This window comes from Hylobates moloch, unplaced genomic scaffold, assembly GCF_009828535.3.
Source record: "Hylobates moloch isolate HMO894 unplaced genomic scaffold, HMol_V3 SCAFFOLD_19, whole genome shotgun sequence".
NCBI lineage: Eukaryota > Metazoa > Chordata > Mammalia > Primates > Hylobatidae > Hylobates > Hylobates moloch.
The window spans coordinates 38,455,407-38,476,946 of record NW_026652294.1 but is presented as its reverse complement, the minus strand read 5'-3'; the positions used below and the strand labels follow the sequence as shown (position 1 = coordinate 38,476,946).

General features: G+C 55.2%; 4 protein-coding genes across 4 annotated transcripts in view; 1 reads left to right on the top strand and 3 right to left on the bottom strand.

Moving 5' to 3' along the window:
* Window positions 1-588, top strand: part of ZBTB4 (zinc finger and BTB domain containing 4) — a 27,111-nt gene extending 26,523 nt beyond the window's left edge. Inside the window, exon 5 of the mRNA XM_058431302.1 lies at window positions 377-588. Coding sequence (XP_058287285.1) covers window positions 377-504 — 128 coding nt within the window. The 3' untranslated portion in view covers window positions 505-588. The remainder of the gene's footprint in view (window positions 1-376) is intronic.
* Window positions 21-11,158, bottom strand: CHRNB1 (cholinergic receptor nicotinic beta 1 subunit). Its single transcript, XM_058431303.1, has 10 exons — window positions 11,009-11,158; window positions 10,589-10,633; window positions 9,785-9,894; window positions 9,578-9,686; window positions 9,078-9,225; window positions 7,953-8,162; window positions 2,805-3,028; window positions 1,872-2,044; window positions 1,387-1,534; window positions 21-757 (listed from the first exon to the last, which is right to left on the bottom strand). The coding sequence occupies exons 2-10, from the start codon at window positions 10,613-10,615 to the stop codon at window positions 617-619; spliced, it is 1,290 nt and encodes a 429-aa protein (XP_058287286.1). The 5' UTR covers window positions 10,616-10,633; window positions 11,009-11,158; the 3' UTR covers window positions 21-616.
* Window positions 11,159-11,779: 621 nt separating this feature from the next.
* On the bottom strand, window positions 11,780-18,186 carry FGF11 (fibroblast growth factor 11). The gene is made up of 5 exons (XM_032140011.2): window positions 16,898-18,186; window positions 15,135-15,245; window positions 14,837-14,940; window positions 13,921-14,119; window positions 11,780-13,637 (listed from the first exon to the last, which is right to left on the bottom strand). The coding sequence occupies exons 1-5, from the start codon at window positions 17,088-17,090 to the stop codon at window positions 13,567-13,569; spliced, it is 678 nt and encodes a 225-aa protein (XP_031995902.1). The 5' UTR covers window positions 17,091-18,186; the 3' UTR covers window positions 11,780-13,566.
* An 847-nt stretch (window positions 18,187-19,033) lies between these two features.
* On the bottom strand, window positions 19,034-21,252 carry TMEM102 (transmembrane protein 102). Its single transcript, XM_032140010.2, has 3 exons — window positions 21,078-21,252; window positions 20,631-20,863; window positions 19,034-20,521 (listed from the first exon to the last, which is right to left on the bottom strand). The coding sequence occupies exons 2-3, from the start codon at window positions 20,842-20,844 to the stop codon at window positions 19,209-19,211; spliced, it is 1,527 nt and encodes a 508-aa protein (XP_031995901.1). The 5' UTR covers window positions 20,845-20,863; window positions 21,078-21,252; the 3' UTR covers window positions 19,034-19,208.
* Window positions 21,253-21,540: the final 288 nt, after the last annotated feature.

The following is a 21,540-nucleotide window of genomic DNA, read 5'->3' as shown; positions in this document are numbered from 1 at the left end:
TTTTTTTTTTTTTTTTTTTTTGAGATGGAGTTTTGCTCTTGTTGCCCAGGCTGGAGTGCAATGGCGTGATCTTGACACACTGCAACCTCTGCCTCCCAGGTTCGAGTGATTCTCCTGCCCCAGCCTCCCTAGTAGCTGGGACTACAGGCATGTACCACCACACCCGGCTAATTTTGTATTTTTAGTAGAGACGGGGTTTCTCCATGTTGGTCAGGCTGGTCTCAAACTCCCGACCTCAGGTGATCCGCCCGCCTTGGCCTCCCAAAGTGCTGGGATTACAGGCGTGAGCCACCGCGCCTGGCCAAGACGCATTTCTTGACCTCATAAGGTTTATAATCTAGTTCCTGTTCTTTGTTCTATTTCACTGGCGACCTAGGTGTTGATATCCATAAGAGCTTCTTCAAGATCCCAAAGAGTAAATCAGATGATACTGCATTTCAGGTGGGTCCAAGACACCTGCTTACCCAGCCCTCAGTCCAATGCAGTCCCCAGAAACGAAAATAAGAGGCCCGGATTCCTCGTGAAGGAGTTAAGAGGCAGAGGAGGATAGGGCTTGACAGTATCACCAAACTCTCACTTCAACTGGCAGAGGGCCTGGGTCTCGACCCTCCAGTCTTCAAGGAAAGGGGTCTGGAGGGGGCAAGTGGTACGTGGCGTCCAGGAAGATGACTAGGGTCCCAACGCTGGTGAAGATGATGAAAGTCCACAGGAAGAGGCGGTCCACTACCATGGCCACAAACTGCCAGTCCTCCTTCAGCTGTGGGTAGGCAAAGGAAACTTCCTGAGCTCTGGGCCCAGACCCCCAGGGAAACCCCCCCATTTCCCCGCCCAGTACCCGCCTGAGTCCTCCTACCACTGGTTTGAGGCAAGAGCCGGCAGCCCAACAGGAGAGCGAGACTGCAGGCAATGCATGGGCATAAAGAACCATTAGGTAAGCAGGGGGTGGGACCAAATGAGGGAGAGGTCCAATCAGAAACGAAAGCGAGGCCGGGCGCGGCGGCTCACGCCTGTACTCCCAGCACTTTGGGAGGCCGAGGTGAGCGGATCACCTGAGGTCAAGAGTTTGAGACCAGCCTGGCCAACATGGTGAAGCCACGTCTCTACTAAAAATACGAAAATTAGCCGGGCGTGGTGGCGCGCGCCTGTTGTCCCAGCTACTCGGCAGGCTGAGGCAGGACAATCGCTTGAACCCGGAAGGCGGAGGTTGCAGTGAGCCGAGATCGCGCTACTGCACTCCAGCCTGGGCGACAGAGGGAGACTGTCTCAAAACAAAACAAAACAAACAAACAAAAAAAAAAAAAAAACGAAAACGAGTGCTGGTGCGGAATTTGGGGGTGGGGCCAAGGTCGCCTAGGCCCGGCCTTGTTCCACCCCCGTTGGACATACCGCATCGTGGTCCTCCTGTTCCTGCAGCTGTCGAGCGATGTAGCTGATAGAGGAGACGACCTCCCGTAGCTCCGGAGGCAGGGCCACAGCCCGGTTTGGACCATCGATAAATCGCCGCAGATCAGGGGCAGACAGTTCAGGCTGGAATCTGGAAGAGGAGTGACTGGCCACGCCCAAACGCAAAGACAGCCAGTGCCAGCGACCCAGGCCCCGCTCCAGATGCCTCCAACAACTTGCCAGTTCTCAAAACCCGAGAGCCCTTCATGCTCTCCCCGCCAGCAGTGATCTCTCTAGCCTTGTGCAACTTCTTCCACCGCCTCTGTTTTAGTTCCCACCTCCCCTCAAAGTGAGCAGCAGGGGTACTACAACTCCCATGATGCTCAACCACAACATCTTCGGGGAGCATGGGCCGCTTCTTCCGCACACTCTTCTGGGAATTGTAGTTCTCCCTCTCCCTTTTATGTGGGTAACGGGCGTAGTCCTACCTGTTGGGTTTGGGGAAGAGAAAATCACTTGGCGGCTTCCGGATGAAATATTCATCTGTTCCCCGACCCCAGCCACTTCCTGGAGAAGAACAGTGAGGGGGCTCCGGCATCAGGTCTCTCTCGGGTTTGGGCCTTTTTAGACCCAGGTACAGCGGAAGTTTGTGAATGAAGATCTGCAGAGTAGAAGAGGCGTATTGGTGGGGGCTTTCATGCTTTCAGACCAGAAGGGAAACAGCCAACCACCCCACTCCACATGCCCATTCCCGCGCGTATGTGCGTGCATATTCTTCCACAAACGAGCTACACAAGGAAATGCAGCCACACAGACCTGAGAGCTCTTTAGTGGGTTGGGCCTGTCGCGGTGGCTCATGCCTGTAATCTCAGCACTTTGGGAACCCGAGGCAGGTGGATCACCTGAGGTCAAGAGTTCAAGACCAGCCTGGCCAACATGGTGAAACCCTCTCTCTACTAAAAATACAAAAATTAGCTGGGCGTGGTGGCGGGTGCCTGTAATCCCAGCTACTTGGGAGGCTCAGGCAGGAGAATCGCTTGAACCTGGGAGGTGATGGTTGCAGTGAGCTGAGATTGTGCCCTTGCACTCCAGCCTGGCCACAAGAGCAAAACTCTATCTCAAAAAAAAAAAAAAAAAAAAAAAAAAAGCTCTTTAATGGGTTGGGAGGTATCCCGACTGGAAAGAGAGGGCTTCCAATCTGATAGTACCTAACCCTAAGAATATTTCTCTGGGACCCGAGATGGGCAGTATTGATGAAGAGAGTATGGGATCTGTGAAATGATAATGATAGGGGCCAGCTTAACTGTGCAACATTTCAACACTCAACAAGCTTGGACACCTCAACACTCTGCCACATAGCTATAGTTCTCCCTATGGTCTGTAAAAGGAAAGTTGGGGTTGGAGGAGGAGATCTTTCTTACCTGACGGACCCAAAGGGGCATTTGGTGGGTGTGGGGTGAGCGGTGGTGCAGGTTGAGAACCACGACACTAAGGATGACTGAGAAGGTGACGAGGACCATGGTAAACATGAGGTACTTGATAATAATGGGTACTGATAGGGAGGTCTCAGGTACTTTGTCGGCCAGCAGCAGCAGGAACACAGTAAGGGTCAGCAGGGCAAAGATTGAGAGCCCCATCTTCTCTCCTTGGAGGGCAGAAGGGAAGAGAGAAGGATTAGACTTGCCTGAAGGAAAGCTCTATGGCATAATCAGTGACCGTGTTTCCAGGCCATTCAAAGACAGATTTCTGCAGCCAGGCACAGTGGTTCACACCTGTAGTTCTGGCACTTTGGGAGGCCAAGGTGGGAGGATTGCTTGAGCCCAGGAGTTTCAGACCAGCCTGAGCAACATAGGGAGACCTCTTCTCTACAAAAACAAATTTGAGGCTGGGTCTTGCTCTGTCACCCAGGCTGGAGTGCAGTGGCATGATAATAATGGCTCATTGAAACCTCCACCTCCCAGGCTCAAGTGGTCTTCCCACCTCAGAGTCCTGAGTAGCTGGGACTACAGGTGCGAGCCACCATGCCCAGCTAATTTTTGTACTTTTTGTAGAGACAGGGTTTCACCATGTTACCCAGGCTGGTCTCAAACTCTTGAGCTCAAGTGACCCACCCGCCTTGGCCTCCCAAACTGTTGGGATTACAGGTGTGAGCCACTGTGCCCAACCTCTACAAAAAGAAAAAAAAAAATTAGCCAGGCACGATGGTGCATGCTTGTGGTCCCAACTATTTGAGAGGCTGAGTTGGGAGGACCGCTTGAGCATGGAAGATGGAGGCTGCAGTGAGCTGTGATGGCACCATTGCATTCCAGCCTGAGCAACAGAGCAAAACTCCATCCGAAAAAAAAAAAAGACAGGCTTTTGGAAGGACCATCTGCATGTAAATAATTCCTACATTTGTATGTCCACCCTGGACTTCTCCCCTGAATGCCAGATATATACCCATCTGCCTACTCAACCTCTCTTGGATACTTGGATGTCTAATAAATATTTCAAGCTTAACATGTCCAAAACTGAGCCCGGTGCAGTGGCTCACACCTGTAATCCCAGCACTTTGGGAAGCCAAGGCGGGCAAATCACCTGAGGTCAGGGGTTCGAGACCAGCCTGGCCAACGTAGTGAAACCCCATTTCTACTAAAAATACAAAAAATTAGCTGGGCATGGTGGTGGGCGCCTGTGATCCCAGCTACTAGGGAGGCTGAGGCAGGAGAATCACTCGAACCAGGGAGGCAGAGGTTGCAGTGAGTCAAGATTGCGCCATTGCACTCCAGCCTGGGCATCAGGAGCGAAACTCCGTCTTAAAAAACAAAAGCAAAAACAACATAAAACAAAATGTCCAAAACTAAATTCTCTTACTACCAAAGCTACTCCTCCCATAGTCTTCCCTATCTCTTATTTATTTATTTATGTATTTATTTTTAGACAGAGTCTCACTCTGTCACCCAGGCTGTAGTGCAGTGGCGTGATCACAGCTCACTGCAACCTCTGCCTCCTGGGTTCAAGCAATTCTCCTGTCTTAGCCTCCCGAGTAGCTGGGATTACAGGTGCATGGCACCACATCTGGCTAATTTTTTGTATTTTTAGTAGAGACAGGGTTTCACCATGTTGGCCAGGCTGGTCTCGAACTCCTGACCTTAAGGGATCTGCCCGCCTTAGCCTCCCAAAGTGCTGGGATTACAGGCATAAGCCACCGCACCTGGCCTATACCTACTTCTAATTGCATGCAGATTAAGCAATGGATTAGGCAGAAATTTCTAGGGAAAGGACAGTAACCTCTGTGTCATCGGGTGATTGCCATGGAAAGGAGTGGTAACTCCCAGGTGTTTCCATGGCAATGGTAAACTGACACAGCACACTTGTGGGTATGTCTTGTGGAAAGCTGCATCTGCCCTGTTCCTGTTCTAGCTGGTCCTCAATTTGGTCTGGAGTCGAGTCCCACCTCCTACATCACCACCTTGCTCCAAAGCACATTACCTTAGGTCTGAATTATTGTAAAGCCCTCCTAACTGGTCTCTTTGCTCCATCCTTTCCTCCCATGCTGACTGTTCTCAACCGAGCAGCCAGACTGATTTTGTTAAAATATAAATCAAGCCGGGTGCAGTGGCTCACGCCTGTAATCCTAGCACTTTGGGAGGCCGAGGCGGGCAGATCACCTGAGGTCAGAAGTTCGAGACCAGCCTGGCCAACATAGCGAAACCCCATCTCTACTTAAAGTACAAAAAATTTAGCTGGGCATGGTGGTGTGTGACTGGAATCCCAGCTACTCAGGAGGCTGAGGCAGAATAATCTGAACCCAGAATAATGTTGAACCCGGGAGGCGGAGGTTGCAGTGAGCCCAAATCGCGCCACTGCACTCCAGCCTGGGCGACAAAGAGGGACTGCATCTAAAAAAAAAAAAAAAAAAAAAAAAAAGAAAGAAAGAAAAGAAAGAAATAGAATCAGATCATATTATTCCTCTTTCCAGAAACTTCCAGTGGCTCCCCCTCTCCTGCATGAAAGCAAAGGCCTTATTATGGTCTATAGGTCCTTCCCATGAGCTCCTTGACTTCATCTCCTACTGCTTTCCCCTCTGCTTACTTCATTCAGTTCCACTGGCCTCCCTTCTGTTTCTTGAATACTCCTGACCTCAGGTGATCCACCAGCCCCAGCCTCCCAAAGTGCTGGGATTACAGGTGTGAGCCACCGCGCCCGGCCTGCTTTCCTTCTTTAGACAAAGGATTTGATGGCAGAGAGGAGGAAAGCGTGTTTTGAATACCAGAGTTAAGGATATCAGGTCTCTGAATCAGACTGCCACTGACCCGGGTTGGAATTGCAACACTGCCCCTCTCTAACTGTGTAATGATTTCAGGCAAATGACTTAAACTCTTTCAGCCTCTTTATCCTCCACTGTAAAATGAGAATGACAATTCATTACTTACCTCACAGGATTGTTGTAAAGATTAGAATTAGTACATGTACCATGTTAAATGAATTACCTTATAGCAAGTGTTCAAAAAAGAAAAACAAAAAACAACCCAAAACCCAATGCTTACATAGAACTTACTGAGTGCCAGGCATAGTTCTATTAACTCTGTCAATCCTCAAAATAATTCTATGCACTAGGGACAATGGTTGGCCCACTTCCAGATCAGGAAACTGAGACACATAGAGATTAAGGAATTTGGCCAGGTGTGGTGGCTCACACCTATAATCCCAGCACTTTGGGAGGCCGAGGCAGGTGGATCACCTGAGGTCAGGAGTTCGAGACCAGCCTGGCCAACATGGTGAAACCCCATCTCTATTAAAACTACAAAAATTAGGCAGGCATGGTGGTGGGCGCCTGTAATCCCAGCTACTCAGGAGACTGAGAATCGCCTGAACCCAGGAGGTAGAGATTGCAGTGAGCCGAGATCACGCCACTGCATTCCAGCCCTGTCAACAGAGCCAAACTCTGTCTCAAAAAAAAAAAAAAAAAAAGATTAAGGAATTTGCCAAAAGTTATCCTATTATGCTGCCTCCTAAAGAAATGTTGACTATTACTATTTTTTATTATTATTTTTATTTATTTATTTATTTATTTATTTTGAGACGGAGTCTGTCTCCCAGGCTGGAGTTCAGTGGCGCAATCTCGGCTCACTGCAAGCTGCACCTCGCGGGTTCACGCCATTCTCCTGCCTCAGCCTCCCAAGTAGCTGGGACTACAGGTTTTGAGACGGAGTCTCGCTCTGTCACCCAGGCTGGAGTGCAGTGGCGCAATCTTGGCTCACTGCAAGCTCCGCCTCCCGGGTTCACGCCATTCTCCTGCCTCAGCCTCTCCGAGTAGCTGGGACTACAGGCGCCCGCCACCACGCCCGGCTAATTTTTTTGTATTTTTAGTAGAGACGGGGTTTCACCGTGGTCTCGATCTCCTGACCTCGTGATCCGCCCGCCTCGGCCTCCCAAAGTGCTGGGATTACAAGCGTGAGCCACCGCACCCGGCCTAATTTTTTGTATTTTTAGTAGACACGGGGTTTCACCATGTTAGCCAGGATTGTCTTGATCTCCTGACCTTGTGATCCGCCCGCCTCAGCCTCCCAAAGTGCTGGGATTACAGGCGTGAGCCACTGTGCACGGCGGCTATTACTATTATATATTTCCCAGGGAGATAGGAGGTTAAAGGACTAGTGGGGGCCAGGTGCCGTGGCTCATGCCTATAAGCCCAGTACGTTGGGAGGCTGAGGAGGACAGATCGCTTGAGTTCAGGAGTGGCAGACCAGGCTGGGCAACATGGTTAAACCCCTTCTCTACCACAAATACCAAAAAAATCAGCTGGGCCTGATTGTGGGCGCCTGTGGTCTCAGTTACACAGGAGGCTGAGGTGGGAGGATTGTTTGAGCTCAAGAGTTTGAGGCTGTAGCAAGCCATGATCACAGCACTGCACTCCAGCCTGGGCAACAGAGCAAGACCCTGTCTCAAAAAAAAAAAAAAAAAAGGTTAGGTGCTGTGGCTCACGCCTGTAATCCCAGCACTTTGGGAGGCCGCGGCAGGCGGATCACAAGGTCAGGAGATCGAGACCATCCTGGCTAACACGGTGAAACTCTGTCTCTACTAAAAATACAAAAAATTAGCTGGGCGTGGTGGCGGGCGCCTGTAGTCCCAGCTACTCAGGAGGCTGAGGCAGGAGAATGGCGTGAACCCGGGAGGCGGAGCTGGCAGTGAGCCTATATCGTGCCACTGCACTCCAGCCTGGGTGACAGAGCGAGACTCCGTCTCAAAAAAAAAAAAAAAAAAATTAAAGGAGTAGTGGGAGTCTGAAAGTGGGCAGGGGATGTTAGGAATGGGGAAAGGGAATGGGACAGCTATCTAAGCCTGGAGGTTTGTGGTTCAGAGGAGTAAAGGCTTTATGGATTAGAAGCTAGGACTCCTATTAGGAAAGAGTTCCAGTTTCACTGAGCGGAGGCAAGGTGGCAGTCAACGGGAGGCAGAGCCTGGGCGGGATTGCTGAAGCCCAATCCATGATGCTTTGGATTGGCAGGAAAACCCTGCCTGGATTAAGGATGAAGAGGAAGAAGCTGAGCCAATGACAAAAGAATAGGAGCCCCTTCCCCCATTACCTGCATCTGGTGGCAGGTAGAAGACAAAGATGGCCAGAAGAGTGATGAGGATGCATGGAGCAATGACGTTGACCAGGTAGAAGAGAGGCTTGCGGCGGATGATGAGGTAGAAGATGACTTCCTGGCGCTGTCCTTCCCTCCCTCCCCTAGGATCGCCTGGGGGCTGGATTAGCCGAGAGGGCTTGTGGATAATCTCCCATTGGCCATTCTCTGGGGATGAGCAGAAGGAGGGGAACACAGATGTGGGAGCTGTCCTAGCTAGTGCCAGGTATGGCTTGCTCTGCCATAGCCCAGACCTGAGAGGGCTGACTTGATGAGACTAGCTGTGAAAACTGGGCTGAGTAGCCCATCTCTAATAAACTTGGGTGTCTCAATTTCCATATTTTTATTTATTTATTTTGAGACAGAGTTTTGCTCTTGTTGCCCAGGTTGGAGTGCAGTGGTGTGATCTCAGCTCACTGCAACCTCTGCCTCCCAGGTTCAAGTGATTCTCCTTTCTCAGCTTCCCGAGTAGCTGGGATTACAGGCGTCTGCCACCACACCTGGCTAATTTTTTGTATTTTTAGTAGAGACAGGGTTTCGCCATGTTGGCCAGGGTGGTCCTGAACTCCTGACCTCAGGTGATTTGCCCGCCTCCACCTCCCAAAATACTGAGATTAAGGCGTGAGCCACTGTGCCAGGCCTTTTTTTTTTTTTTTTTGAGACGAACTTTCACTCTGTCACTCAAGCTGGAGTGCAGTGGCGCCATCTCAGCTCACTGCAACCTCCGCCTCCCAGGTTCAAGCAATTCTCCTGCCCCAACCTCCCAAGTAGCTGGGATTTACAGGCATCTGCCACCATGACTGGCTAATTTTTTGTATTTTTAGTAGAGATGGGGTTTCACCATGTTAGGCTGGTCTCGAACTCCAGACCTCAAATGATCTGCCCGCCTCGGCTTCCCAAAGTACTGGGATTACAGGCGTGAGCCACTGCCCCCTGCAATTTCCATACTTTTAAAATGTAGATAGCCATACCCATCTTGCTGACCCCACAGGGCTATATTGGGCATCACTGACAGTATATTTATGAGCCTGTTAAAAGCTGGAAATCATAGAGCCCATGGATGTAGGAGCCATGCCTACTCACCAATGAAAGTCCCTTCATTAATGTGGATTTCCTGCTGCTCTTGCCCGTCAGAACCCAAGCCTGTCTGCAGGCTGACCTCCGAGCTGTCGTAGCTGTAGGAACTGAACACCATAGTGCAGTTCTGCCAGTCGAAGGGGAAGTAGGTGACCTGGATGGAGGGGAGAGTCAATAGAGCTGCCAGAGAACCAGTCAGCGCTGGTGGAGTTTGGGAGGCCTTTGGGGAGGGCACAGGGAAGGGGAATCACAGAGGAACTGGAGGGTTATGAAGGGAAGCCATTAATGGCGGGGGGTGGGGAGGGCTGTCACTGAGTAAGACTAGAAGTCAAAGAAAGTGTACAGAACACTCAGTGGAAAACCAGGAGGGTAGACAAGAGGTGAGGGTCATGGGGATTAGATAATGGGGGAAGGATGAAGGATGGGAGTCGCTGGGGAGTCAGGATGTCTAAGGAAAGGGGGGTTTTGTAAGAGCTCCTTCAGCTTCGGATGTGGAGCCCAGAAACCTGGATGCTGCAGCTGCTGCGATAGATGCCCGGGGGTTGCCAACGCACGGAGCCGTCGGAGGACACCACGACATTAATGTCCAGAGCCACGTCAAAATTCCCATCATTGCTGCAGAGAAGGGAGCTCATCTGGGATCAGGCTCCGCGCCCGGAGGCCCCGCCCCCCGAGGCCCCGCGCCACCTCCCGGGCTTTGGAAGGTCTCCTACTTGTTCAGTAGCACCACGTCAGGGAGCCACACGGATTCCGCCGTGATGCGGAGCAAATCGATGCCGTCGTGCTCCGCAGGGTCCCAGCTCAGCCTGTAGTCAGTCCACTCCTAGTGAAGCAGAGGCTGAGAGGCTGCCCCGGGTTGGAGGCCCGGAGGGACTTGGGATTTCCAAAGGAAGCCCAGGAAGGGAGTGCAAGGAAGGGGAGCAGGGCAGGCATGAACTGTGGGTCAAGGGGCCGGAGTTCTGGCTCTGGCTCCGCCTTCACTCGCTGGGATCCACATCAGCTAATTTCCCTTCCCCCGCACCGGGCTTCAATTTTTTACTCTGTAAAAATGAGGAGGCTGCAGTAGCTAGCCTCTAAAACAGTGGTTTTCAAACTGCAGTTCGAAATCCTTCAGTGGATGGGGAATTAAATTAGCGGCCCCAAACTAGTGTTTCAAAAATTAGAATGGGCCAGGTGCAGTGGCTCACGCCTGTAATCTCAGCACTTGGGGAGGTTCCCCCCGAGGCTGGCGGATGGCTCGAGCCCCCGCGTTCAAGACCCCCCCGCGTGCAACATAGTGAGACCGCATCACTCACACACACACACACACACACACACACACACACACAATTGGAATTAAAAATGCATGGGGTGCAAACTCCTGTAGTAAAGTTAGGTGTTGTTTCCTCGAGCTTTTGCTTCAATTATAAACGTGTTATCTAAAGTCATGATGTAAAAAATATTCTTACTGGGCTGGATATTCAAGGAAATTGTCAAGACAGCGGGAAGCCCTTTCCCACCCCGCGGGGTCTCCATACCAGGTCTAAGTACACCTTTGTGCTCATCTCTTCATCCTTCTCGTTCTAGAAGGGAAAAATTTAAGGGGTAAAGGTGAAGTAGGGTGGAGAGAAATGAGGGGGCTGGGGGGGGCCAACCTCTTTCCAGGGAACCCCGCCCCCTTTTCTGAGCCCCACCCTCTTGGGTCCAAGTCCACCTCCCAGAAGCGGCGTTAGTTTAAGACCTGCCTCTATCTCAGAAACACCCCTTCCTGCCGTCTACACTCCCAGCCTATCAACCTACCAGACCCGCCCCTGCCTAGCCCTCCGCCTAGCTCTGTCCCGGGTCCTGCCTTCAGCTCATAATCCACCCAGCCCCGAACCTCCACCCGCTGCCATTTATTGACCCCTGAGCACCAAGCTCCGCCCCACCCTGGGCACTCAGGACCCATGTGGCCCTACCTCGAGGTCCGTCCCCCAGACCCTGCCTCGTTCCCAGCTCCACTTTAAGGTCCGGTCACAGGTCCGTCCATCACCCTACCCGGCTCTACTCCAGGCCCGTCCACCACCCACGGCCAGAGCTTGTCCATTGGTGTGATTTCGATCCAATCTTCACCAAAGGCTGGTCCATCTCAGCGTGGTCTTGTCCCAGGCACCGCCCCCCCGCCCCCGGCCTGTCCCCTGTCCGGCCTTCCCTAAAGCCACGCCCCCGGCTGGTCGGCGGGCCTGACCTCCACCCCGCCCCCGCGCGCCCTCACCAGGCTGATGAGTTGAGCCAGGATGAGACCAACGCTGACCCTGACACGGTCTCCCACCTCCCGCGCTGGCCGCACGGAGCTATCATAGCCAGAGAAAAGTTTCTCCCGGAGTCGGCCCTCCGCCTCCGAGCCGCGGACGCCTGGGGGAGGAGAGACTAAGTGCAGCCCTGGTGCCTGGCCACGATCGCTGGCCCCGTCACTGCTCCTTCGGGGCCTACACTTACCTGGGGCAAGCGGCGCCCCCAGCGCCCCCAGCAGCATCAGCAGAGCCCCTGGGGTCATAGCCTGGCGGCTCGCTCGGTGACTTCGCTCGGAGAGCCGCTGGGACCGCCAGCACAGGGGAAGTGACGAGGAGCCCGGGAATGTGCACCTGTTGCTGGGGGGCAGCCGCCAGCCCACCCGCCCCGCCCCCGGGACTTGATCCTGCCTCGAGCAACTGTCAAGCCCGCCACCGACAGATGACAGACAGCACTTCGTTGTATAAATCGTCTTTAATTGAGAAAGCTGGAGTGGAGACCCGATCCCCTGGGAGCAGGGCCAGGAGTTGGGTGGAGCCTGAGCGGGCTTTGTGTGGGTGAGGGGGCATCTACTCCTCTTGCAACGAGCCAGAAGTACAACAGTCTAAGGAAACGCGACCTGCCTTGGAGCCCTAGTCCCTCCCTTAGGGCCCCCTCAGCCTACCCTATCCAAGTCTGAGGCTATGGAAGTCTCCCTCCTAGTTCACTAGCAGGTTCCCAGTCTTTTCCAGGCTGCCCCTAGCGCTCCACGTTTTTCTGAAAAAATCTAGACAGGCCCTTTTTGGGTACCTAAAACCCGGCTGAGGTTGTAAGCTGTAAGGTAAAGCAAGTTCTATCCAATTAGAAGCTGTTGGGGCGTATGAGGTCTGGAGTGCAAGAGGCCTTCACCCTCCTCGGCCTGACCTGTAGGGGAGAAGGGTGAGACTTATTGCTGAATTGGGGTCTCCTCACTGGGAGGGTCAAGGCTGTATCCATTTGTCCTTTTTATTCAGGACATATTACTCTAAGGACCTCAGCTTTAAAGGGGACCTAGAAGGAATTCCTGCTGAGGTAGCTAAGTATTCATGTCCACGCAACACAGATGCAGATTCAATCATGCCATAATTTTGGCCCCTCCCCCATCCCAGCTTCCCTACTATGAGCCGGGGATCCTTCCAAAATTCCTCTGCCCTTCTGCAGACTCTGTCTCCCTGGCACGACCTCAGCTGGGTTGAGGGAGCTAGAAACTACATGTAAAAATAAGCTTAGCATTCTATATGGAAGAATCATATTTTTAGAGAATTATCTAGGAAAAACAAGAAATGGTTCTTGATTCATCCAGAACTGTTTTTATGAATCATAGCTGGGTCTTTTCCAGAACTCATCCGTAATAGGTATCACTCAAGAAGGTGGGAGGGTGGGGCTAGAACTTACTTAGAGCAATAATATGGCTATACATGCCCCAGCTCCATCCTGTGTAAAAGGGCTGAGAGTCATGATCTATGTCCTAGAGCTAGGATTTAGGGGGAAGTATGGCTCCATAAAGCTCTAGAATTGGTTGTCTCTGGGATAAGAAGGTTAAACCTGTGGTCATCTGAGACTGGTTCCAGTTCAGGCCAAAGCCAGCAGCTAGACAAGGCTCAAATCTAGCCTCTTTCTACTTGGAAACCAGGGGTCCATCTGAGTCATGGACAGAAGCCTGATGGATCCAGAGCAAAGGCTGGCAGCATGCCTGGGTTCCAGCACACAGCCCTAGTGCAGAAGTGGCCCTGGCTAGGGTGTCCAGTGTTCCAGAATGTGTCCAGACCAAGGTAGAAGGTAGAGTAGGGAAAGAAGGACACAGGAATCCTGAGCTCCAGTGAATCTAGAAACGGCTCAGTGGCAATGAAAAGGAGCACAGGACTCCAGGAACTGGATGAGCTGGGGTGGGAAGTGTTTATGCCCTGGCTGTCCATGTGGGAACTCCCAGCGCCATCTCAGGAAAAGGCATGGGGTTGTGTGAGTGTGGAAAGAAAGAAGTGATCAGCCAGGACCATCTTCAGACATCCCCCTCTCTGACTCCCTCCTAGGCCCAAGGATCTAAGGGTCTCAGCAGCTTCGGAAGTCACAGCCAGCCCCTGAGCTCCCTCAGAGTAGAGCACCCGGTGGGACCTGGCTGCTCAGGGCATGTGTGTGGCAGCAGGGGTGAGAGCAGGACTGGGAGACAGGTTGTGGTGGTGGCTGGCTCACTGGGAGTGCAGGGAACCTCCAGTCCAGGGACTACATTTCAGGGGGCAGGGGGACTGGAAGGGGAGGCCTCGGGGACACTGTGGAGAGAAGGCTCCCGGTACATGGCCACTGTGAAGGGGAGAAAGAGAGGAGCAGGGAAGGAGAGTTAGGCACAGAGGGACCCAGGCAGAACCAGTACTCCGAAAGGGCTCCCATCCCGTACATTCACCCTCCCAGAACCCCAACACCACAGGAGGACAGCACCCAAACCCCCAAAGGGCAAAGCCTTCCTGGCTTGATCTGTCATAAAGGGTCCTCTTATCACTTGTAGCCTGAGCTGTCTGCCCCTAAATGTCCATATCAAAGTCAATACCCTCTCTTGTGGCCCACATTTTCTTGAGTCTATACCCACCCTCCAGGAGCTTGGGCAGAAAGTGGGCAGCTGCCTTGGTCTTCTTAACTCGGTTTCCCTTCATGACCTGGCCCTCCTTGTCCAGGCCGAGGTACCAGGCCCGGCCAGAACGACGTTGGCGGTAGAGAGCAGAGGCGTACAGGACGTAGTAATTCTCAAAGACACACTCCTTAAAGCGACACTCAGCTGTGAAATGTGGCTAACGAGACAAAGACCCAGAAAGGCACACAAAGTCAGAGAGATAAAAAGACACATCACCGGGCAGAAAGGAGCTCGTGGAAAGCACAAATCCGTACGTTTTTTGGGGGAGGGGGAGGACAACTTCTGAGTCCATGTAGGACCTGGGAGCAAAGGGAGGACAAGGAAGAGGGCTGAGGGCTAAGAACCAGGCTCTGGGACAAGCACGGTGGCTCATGCCTATAATCCCAACACTTTGGGAGGCTGAGGCCGGTGGATCACCTGAGGTCAGGAGTTCGAGACCAGCCTGGCCAACATAGCAAGACCCTGTCACTATTAAAAAAAAAAAGAACTAGACTTTTAGGGGTCTTGGAATAATATTCCTTCTCTCCACTGTACTCCGAATCTCTCACTATCCCCTATCCTGGATGACTCTAGGGAAGTGAGTAATGACAAAATCTGGAGGAGGTGGGATGAGAAGTAGGGGCCCTAAAAGGCAGAAAGAGTTGGACGTTCAAAGAACCTGGGGCTGTGTTGGGGGTGTGCAAGGAGTGGGGATTGGAGAGACCCTAGAGGAGCTGGTCTGGAACCGGCAGCGATGACAGGCCATCAGCAAAAGCTGGAGGGAGGAGTCCCGGGCAAAATGTCTGTAGTTGAGGAAGGCTGTCATTCCCTCAAGGGACAAATTGAGGAAGGGGAGTCCCCAGTATTTCCCGGCCACTCAGCCTCATTGTCTCACCGAACTGTAGAGTAGTCCCTCAGCATTCATGGCCATGTAGTGACCCAGCTTGGCGCTCTGGATGGTGACCACACGGAGGCCCACAGGGATCAGGTTGAAGTGGGCTGCGGGTGGAGAGAGGGAGCATCAATACCCAGGCTTCTGACCCTCACCTGAGCTCCCCTCATCCCAGCTCCGCTTTTTCCCTTAGAGGTCAGGAAGACGGACCAATGGCAACAGAAGCTGAAAAGGGAATAGGATTGTCATCTCCTGTCCCCATTCTCCCCCTTCCCACCCAGCAGCCAGCTTCCCCTCTCACTGAAGGAGCTGGTATCCTCTGGGGTGCCCTGGATGCTTCCGTCGGGATTCGCCTGGAGGTAGAAACCCTGGCGGCAGAACAGTTTGGTGACGATGCCTTTGAGCTGAGGCTCTGGAGAGAGAGACATTCATCTTTGAAAATGACATTTCTGTTCCCAGAAACATTCCTACACTTGGCAGGATCGGAGGGAAGAAAGGAGAATGAAAGGAAGGAAGAGGGTCCCAGGGCCCCAGCTCTCTTACCCTCCAAGCACGCTCTCTTCCCACCTCTCTTTCACTCCTGGGAAAGCTGGTGTGGGTCCCTTCTGTTTCCTATAACCAGGAGCTTTCAGTGTAATTTATTGAAATTTATTAAAATGGCTTAATTCCTACCCTACAGCTCAACCAGAAGGGGGGAGGAGTGGGGGAGGAGGGAGAGGAGAGCTATATCAAAAGGCAGGAACAGAGAGAGACCAGCAGGGGTACTGAAGGGGCAGCGTGTTTGCGAAGGTGGGGGACCTTGGCAGCAGCAAATTGACCACAGGGTAGGGGCTCTCCCTCAGGAGTGGGGGTGGGACTGGGCCTGACGCTGACTCAGCACCTGCTGCGGCTGCCGCTAGCTTGGCGAGAGCCTTGCCTTGGCCCAGCGCCGGCCTGTCTGACACTGACCCATCTGTCTGTCTGTCTGTCTGTCTGTGGCTCGCGGCGGCCCAGTTTTCCCTGAGGCTCAGCCTCTCCCCTTCGGCCAGGTAACCCGCCTGGGGTAAGGGAGACCTTACCAAGGATATGGGGGGTGGGAGCTGAGGAGATGGAGAGGCAGGCTGAGTCACGTGGGGGCCCGGTCCCACTCAGAGGGTGGGCTGCGGATTGTACCACTACGGGCAGCCGGTGGAGCGGGGAGGAGGGCGCGAGGGGGCTACCCTTAGAGGAGCTGGGAGCGGGCGGGAGCAAAGCCAGAGGGACTCCCTGACTGTCGTACATGGACGGGGACCACACTCTAACTCTCACAACTCTCCTCCCCCACGCTCGCTCTCTGCCGACTTCCCTGTCCCCCCTTGTAGGTGGTACGACCCCCAAGAGTCGGCGCCCATCTCCAGCCGTGAGCTGTGTCTGAGTTCCTCCCAGCGTAGGGTCCCCTGAGCCTACGGGACCCGATTTCGGAGTGGCGCGGGGATTATGGGAGGGGGTGCCCAGCTCCGTTCTTGAAGCGCAGGTCACAGGAGGAGGGCGCATAGAGGGCTGGCTGGCGAGGTAGCTGCAAGGACACCCGAGGGAGAGCTGGGGAGATTGGCTCGGAGCCAGGAGAGCTCGACCAGGAGAAACCGAGCCCAGGCGTGGAGGAGCGGGAGAACCGGGGAGGGCGGGGACTGGGGGGCCGTGCAGCTGGAGCTGCAGAAATCCTTGGGGTGACCCAGGCATCTGGAAACCCCCAGGCCCCTCCGCTCCAGATTGAAAGAATCGCGAGAACCGGCACGTAGGCGGAGGACGATGGGGGTGGGGACTGCTGTGTTGGGAAGGGGGGACGAGCAGGAACTGCGAGGCTTTCGGGGCGCCAGACTTAGCCCCTCAAGCCTTCCCCTTGACCTCGAAAATAAGGAGACTCCGATTTATGGACAAAAGAGAAGGGAAACTGAGGCACAGTCTGGCAGGGACTTTGTCGTCCTGGCCCACCCCCTTCCACTTTCGGGGAGCCCCTCAGCAGGGCCCTATTCTTCAGAGTCCCTGGCCTCAATCTCCCAGGCAGAGAAACCTCTGGCCGGGAGACCCCGCCCCAGCCGCACTCACCCGGGCCGCGGTCCGGCCGCGGGGGCCGCCCCCCGCACAGTCGCACCTTGGACAGCAGGATGAGGAGCTGCTTCTGGCAAAGGGACTTGGTGCCGCGGGGACACACGCGCCGCTGCGCCGACACTGGCCGGCTGCCCCCGGGCTCGCGGACCTCCCGCTTCTGCCGGATCAGGCTACTGGCCAGCGCCGCCATGGCGCCCCGGGAGGAGACACCCCCAAACCGGCCGGCGCCCGGAGCGCGCTGGGCTCCCCCAGAGGAGCCCGCTCACTAGGGCATGCTCTTGACGCTCAGGCCCCGACTCGCTGCCCCACCCACAGGACCTGAGGATAAGCCCCAGAACCCCCCACACGTACCCCCCTCCACAGCAGCCAGTTACCACCCGTGGGCCCAGTGCTGGCTCCACCAGATCCAGCAGCCTATGTACTCCTCCGTGGATCCCACCCTCGAGTTTTGCCTCCTATTGAAAACGTCCCCTTTCCCTCCTCTCCAGTGTCTGTCCCCACTTCGCCTATACCAAAGCCAAGACCCCCTAAATTTCCAAGACGTGGTTTAAATATCTCCAGGCACCTTTCCACTGTATTTTGGGACGCACTCCTGCCAAATCCACTCTTGTAATCTACAGGGTGTGGGACTTTAGCTTTGGGGATATTCGCTCATCCCACCCCTACTGGGGCACTGCCAATGTCAGGAAGGAACCCAACCTTGGTGTTTTTTCCTTTGTTACACTCTAAATGGAGGGGATCCCCCACTTTTTTCACTGAAATCCCCCCAAAATATGTCTCAGAATATCCAGGTTGCCCAGGTTCAGTATGACAGGGCTCCCAGACCCTCTGGCTGGATAATACCTTTTTCACCAAGTCACCCCCATATCTAGTAGCATAGTATTCTAGCGGCCAAGACCCTTTCTTCACCTTCACACCCTCCGCTCCTTTTGAAGTCACCTCCAAATCCACCCTTCCTAGTGGATACACCAGGTAGTTGTCTGGAGGGCCTTCCGCCACCTCAAAATGAGGAGCATCCGTGTCTGTTTTTGTTTTTTTCTCCCCTGGCTGCCCCTTAAATTTTCTTGGGGACAGCTGGTGCTGTTTAGATCCCACGCCCTCCAATCTAACCAGCCCCCCAAGAGAGGAGTGCACCCACGTTGTCACCAGTACCCAAATGTGAACAGGCCCCCTACAAGTCAGAGCGGATCACAGCTTCCTGCGACAGGGCTTCCTCGTCCTCCCCGGGATTGCCTATAGCACCCCCCTTCCTTTCCCCGACGCCCCTCAACCTGTCCTGTCCTGTTGATCCGGTGACGGGTGGCGCTGGCTTCGGCTCCAGGCTCCTCCCTCCCTGTCCCCCGCAAACAGAGCTTCCCCCCACGCCCGGCTAGGCGTCCCGGACCCTCGGGAAGGAGTGAGGATGTCTCTGCAGAGCTCCCTGGTCCGGCGAAGTCAGAGCACTGGGCCGGTGGCTGGACCAGGCAGAGCGGCGGCAGCGGCGGCAGCGGCAGCGGCTATGGAAAGCTGAGGCGGCGGCGGCGGCGGCGGCGACAGCAGTTCCCCCTCCTCGGAGAGCCGGCCCGGGGGCGGGGCAGGGGGCGGAGACGCTGGGAAATAGGAGGGTGAAGCCGGGCAGGAGGAACCCCGGGGTTCCTTGGAGGTAGAGAGTGCGGACTGTGTCTTACAAGCAGGCAAAGCCGAGGCAAGGCCGCACGTCTCAGCCTTCAGAGGAGGAGGGACAAGAGGGCCTCCTGAACGCACTCCTGGATAGGAGGGAGAGGTTGGGCCTAAGGGAGATGGAATGGCGGACGCTGGGAGAATGGAGAGAGACCCTACTGGCCGGGATGTTAGTGAGGACAGAACCGCACGAGGAAAGTGGGGGAAGAACTGGAGAGATGGAGGCGGGGTGGTGTGAGATCCAGCCTCGGGCAAAATCCGGCCTCCTTCATATCTCTGCCTTTGTGTGAGCCAAATTGATCAGACCCTGGTCTCCATAACTCCTTTTCGCGTTTGGTCAGCAAATATGTTTCTCCCATTTCTATTGGCCCTTAAGAGAAATGACCAAAAGAACTGGGGACAGACGGTTTCTGGAAGCTGCCCCTGGAAGAAGTGCTGGCCACAGATGTGGAGAATAGCGAGGTTGGAATGGGGCAACCTGTGCAGGGGGGCAGGCGGGTGGGCGTAGAGGAGGAACCAACAGGGAGGCCTTCCAGAAGGGGGGCTTCAGGCCCAGGGCACACAGTCAGTCCCCCAGGCGAGGGGCGAGCAGGGCCCCCCACGTCCCGCTCGCCCACGGAGGCACTTTCCACTGGTAGGAACAGCGTCTTTAATGGGCCCCGCCCCCCACGCCCGCCAAACCGCCCCCCTTGCGGGCCACTTTGGCCTCCTCCACCGCAGCACGGAGGGCCCGGGCAGGGTCCCCGCGGAGCCGGGCCAATTCTCCCAGCAGCGCAGCGGGGTCGTTCCCCGTACGGAGCTGCCGGCCGTTCAGAAAATAGTGAGGCAACGTCCCGGCCTCGAGCACTCGGCCCAGCTCGTCTAGCAGCCCGAGGCAGCAGGCGCCCGCATTTTCCGGCCGCGCCAGATAGAGCGCAGGCAGCCGCTCGCACGCCCAGTACAGCAGCGTCCGCAGGAGGTAGGGCGCCGCCGCCCGGGTCCCGGCCACCAGCGGGCGCAGTAGCGCCTGGGCCGCCGCGTGCGCCTGCAGCAGCGGCGCTGGTATGCGCGCTTTGAGCGCCAGCTCCTGGCGGGCGAAACAGAGCTGCCAGGCGGAGGCGCACGGCCGCTCGGTGCCGCCACCGGGCACCAGGTAGAAGGAAGCCGACTCAGAGGCCAGCGGACCAGCCCACGAGTGGCTCCGAGCCCCCTCGGGCCAGCCCGCCACGGACACCACTGGGATCAGGTCAAAGAGCAGGAGGCGGCGAGGGGGCTCAGGGGTAGCCAGGAGGACTGTGGTGAAACCCGCGTGGCGAGCTGCGTGCACCAGACGCGGAGCACCCGGGACAGGGATCAGAGACTCGGCGACCGCCGCCAGCGTAGCAAAGAACCAGGCAGCGACCTGGGCGGAACATAATGTGGGCCACGCTTCCCGAGCCTCCGACGGCTTTGGGACAGGGCTTTCGACAGCTGCCTTGGTGACGTCACTACTCATTGTTTTCAAAGGTGCGGTAGAGCCAAGGTCGACGACGTCATGCTGAGGCGACTCGGACGCTGAAACGTCACTAGGTGATTTTTCCAAAGACACTGGCGCCTCGTGCTCAGTGACGTAGCTGTGCGGCTGGTCTACAGAGCTTTGCCAGTCCTTGGAACTTTCTTCGCTCTCCGTTCGGTGGATCGAATCGCGTGCTCCTGGGACTGGGGGTCCTAAGCAATCCTGCCACATCTCCCGGATGAGGGTTCCGCACACCATCTCTGGGAGGCAGACCTGTGCGTAACAGGATTCCAGGTCCAGTTGCAGTTCAGTGCCGTCCAGTGAAAACATGGGCACTAGGAGTGTGAAGCCGGCATCGTAGTGAGGTCCCCGGGCGTAGGGACCCAGAGGTGCATGCCCCAGATCCAGGGAGCCCTCGCGAATCCCACCACGAAGCAGCAAGAGCTCTGCCTGGGGAGGAAAGCGAGGGTCCCGGCGGTGAACTAGACCTAAAAAAAGGGAACGGATCGTGGAGGGCGTCGCCCGAAGCCGGGGCAGGGGCGGGAGCGTGGTGAGGCTGAGAGCTGTGAGTTCCCAAAGGCAAGTAGGGTTACTTACCAAGCAAAGAGAAGACAAAGTCCTTGGCCCGGAGGAGATCGGCTCCCGGCTTGGGCCCGTCACTCCAGCTCTCCTGCACACCCAGCTCCTGGATCAGCTGGGTCAATTCCTGCAGCTGCGCCCCGGAGCAGAAGTCGATGTCCGTGAGCGGCCGAGCTGGGGCCGGGGGCGGCGGGCCCCACCAGGGGGCACTCCCCCAGACCGCAGAAGCCATGCGGTTCTATCGCTTTGGGCTACGGAAAACACGGAAGGGAGGTGGCTTTGCTGCCACAAAGTCGTCCCCGTTGTTCCCTCTTTCTGAGGCCGAGCGAGTGCCCCAGACACAAGCTACAAATGGGTCTGTAGATGATGGGTTCTAAATTTAGTCCTCAAAATGAACAAATAAATACCTCTTCTATCCTGGTCCTTTTCTCATATGCAGTTCCCCGCCCCCATGAACTGGTTTACCGGACTCAGCAGGTAAAAAGTAACTGTTGGCTCCTCCTACGGAATGCAGTAGCCAGCCTCCGCCGCCGCCCCTTGTCTACCTCCCTTTACCTCTCTTTTGGAAGAGGCTTATTGGTCTGCGGCTTCCCCCTTATGGGAAGCAGTAAGGCTGGGGAGGAGAAATAGATTCAACAGGTTACTTCTTCCTGATGCCCATGTGGCCACGCCCCTACATTTTAGGCCACGCCCCTTTCTGGAGGCTGTCGAGGTGGTTTCTGCCGGGTAGGGTCGCCAGTCAGAGCTCGATCACTCCTTTGGCCCCGCTGAGATCCCGCGTTATCCTGGGAGTTGTAGTTTCCCACTCTATTAGGGCGTAGGAGCCACGCCCCCACATCCTTTCCTGTTCCGCTGAAGTAGTGCCTGATGGAAGTTGTAGTTCCTCTGGAGATAGATTATTCTGTCTCTTTTCACGCCCATATCAACC

Coding starts and splice junctions, on each gene's coding strand:
- CHRNB1 (XM_058431303.1), bottom strand. CDS start 10,615: ATGAGCACAAAGGTGTACTTAGACCTG. Junction 9,226..9,577: donor GCAGCAGCTGCAGCATCCAG/GTTTCTGGGCTC, acceptor CCCTCCATCCAG/GTCACCTACTTCCCCTTCGA. Junction 1,535..1,871: donor CTCTTCCCCAAACCCAACAG/GTAGGACTACGC, acceptor CTCCTCTTCCAG/ATTCCAGCCTGAACTGTCTG.
- FGF11 (XM_032140011.2), bottom strand. CDS start 17,090: ATGGCGGCGCTGGCCAGTAGCCTGATCCGGCAGAAGCGGGAGGTCCGC. Junction 14,120..14,836: donor AGGGACTACTCTACAGTTCG/GTGAGACAATGA, acceptor TTGTCTCGTTAG/CCACATTTCACAGCTGAGTG. Junction 13,638..13,920: donor TCTGCCCAAGCTCCTGGAGG/GTGGGTATAGAC, acceptor TCCCCTTCACAG/TGGCCATGTACCGGGAGCCT.
- TMEM102 (XM_032140010.2), bottom strand. CDS start 20,844: ATGGCTTCTGCGGTCTGGGGGAGTGCCCCCTGGTGGGGCCCGCCGCCC. Junction 20,522..20,630: donor CTTTGTCTTCTCTTTGCTTG/GTAAGTAACCCT, acceptor CCCTTTTTTTAG/GTCTAGTTCACCGCCGGGAC.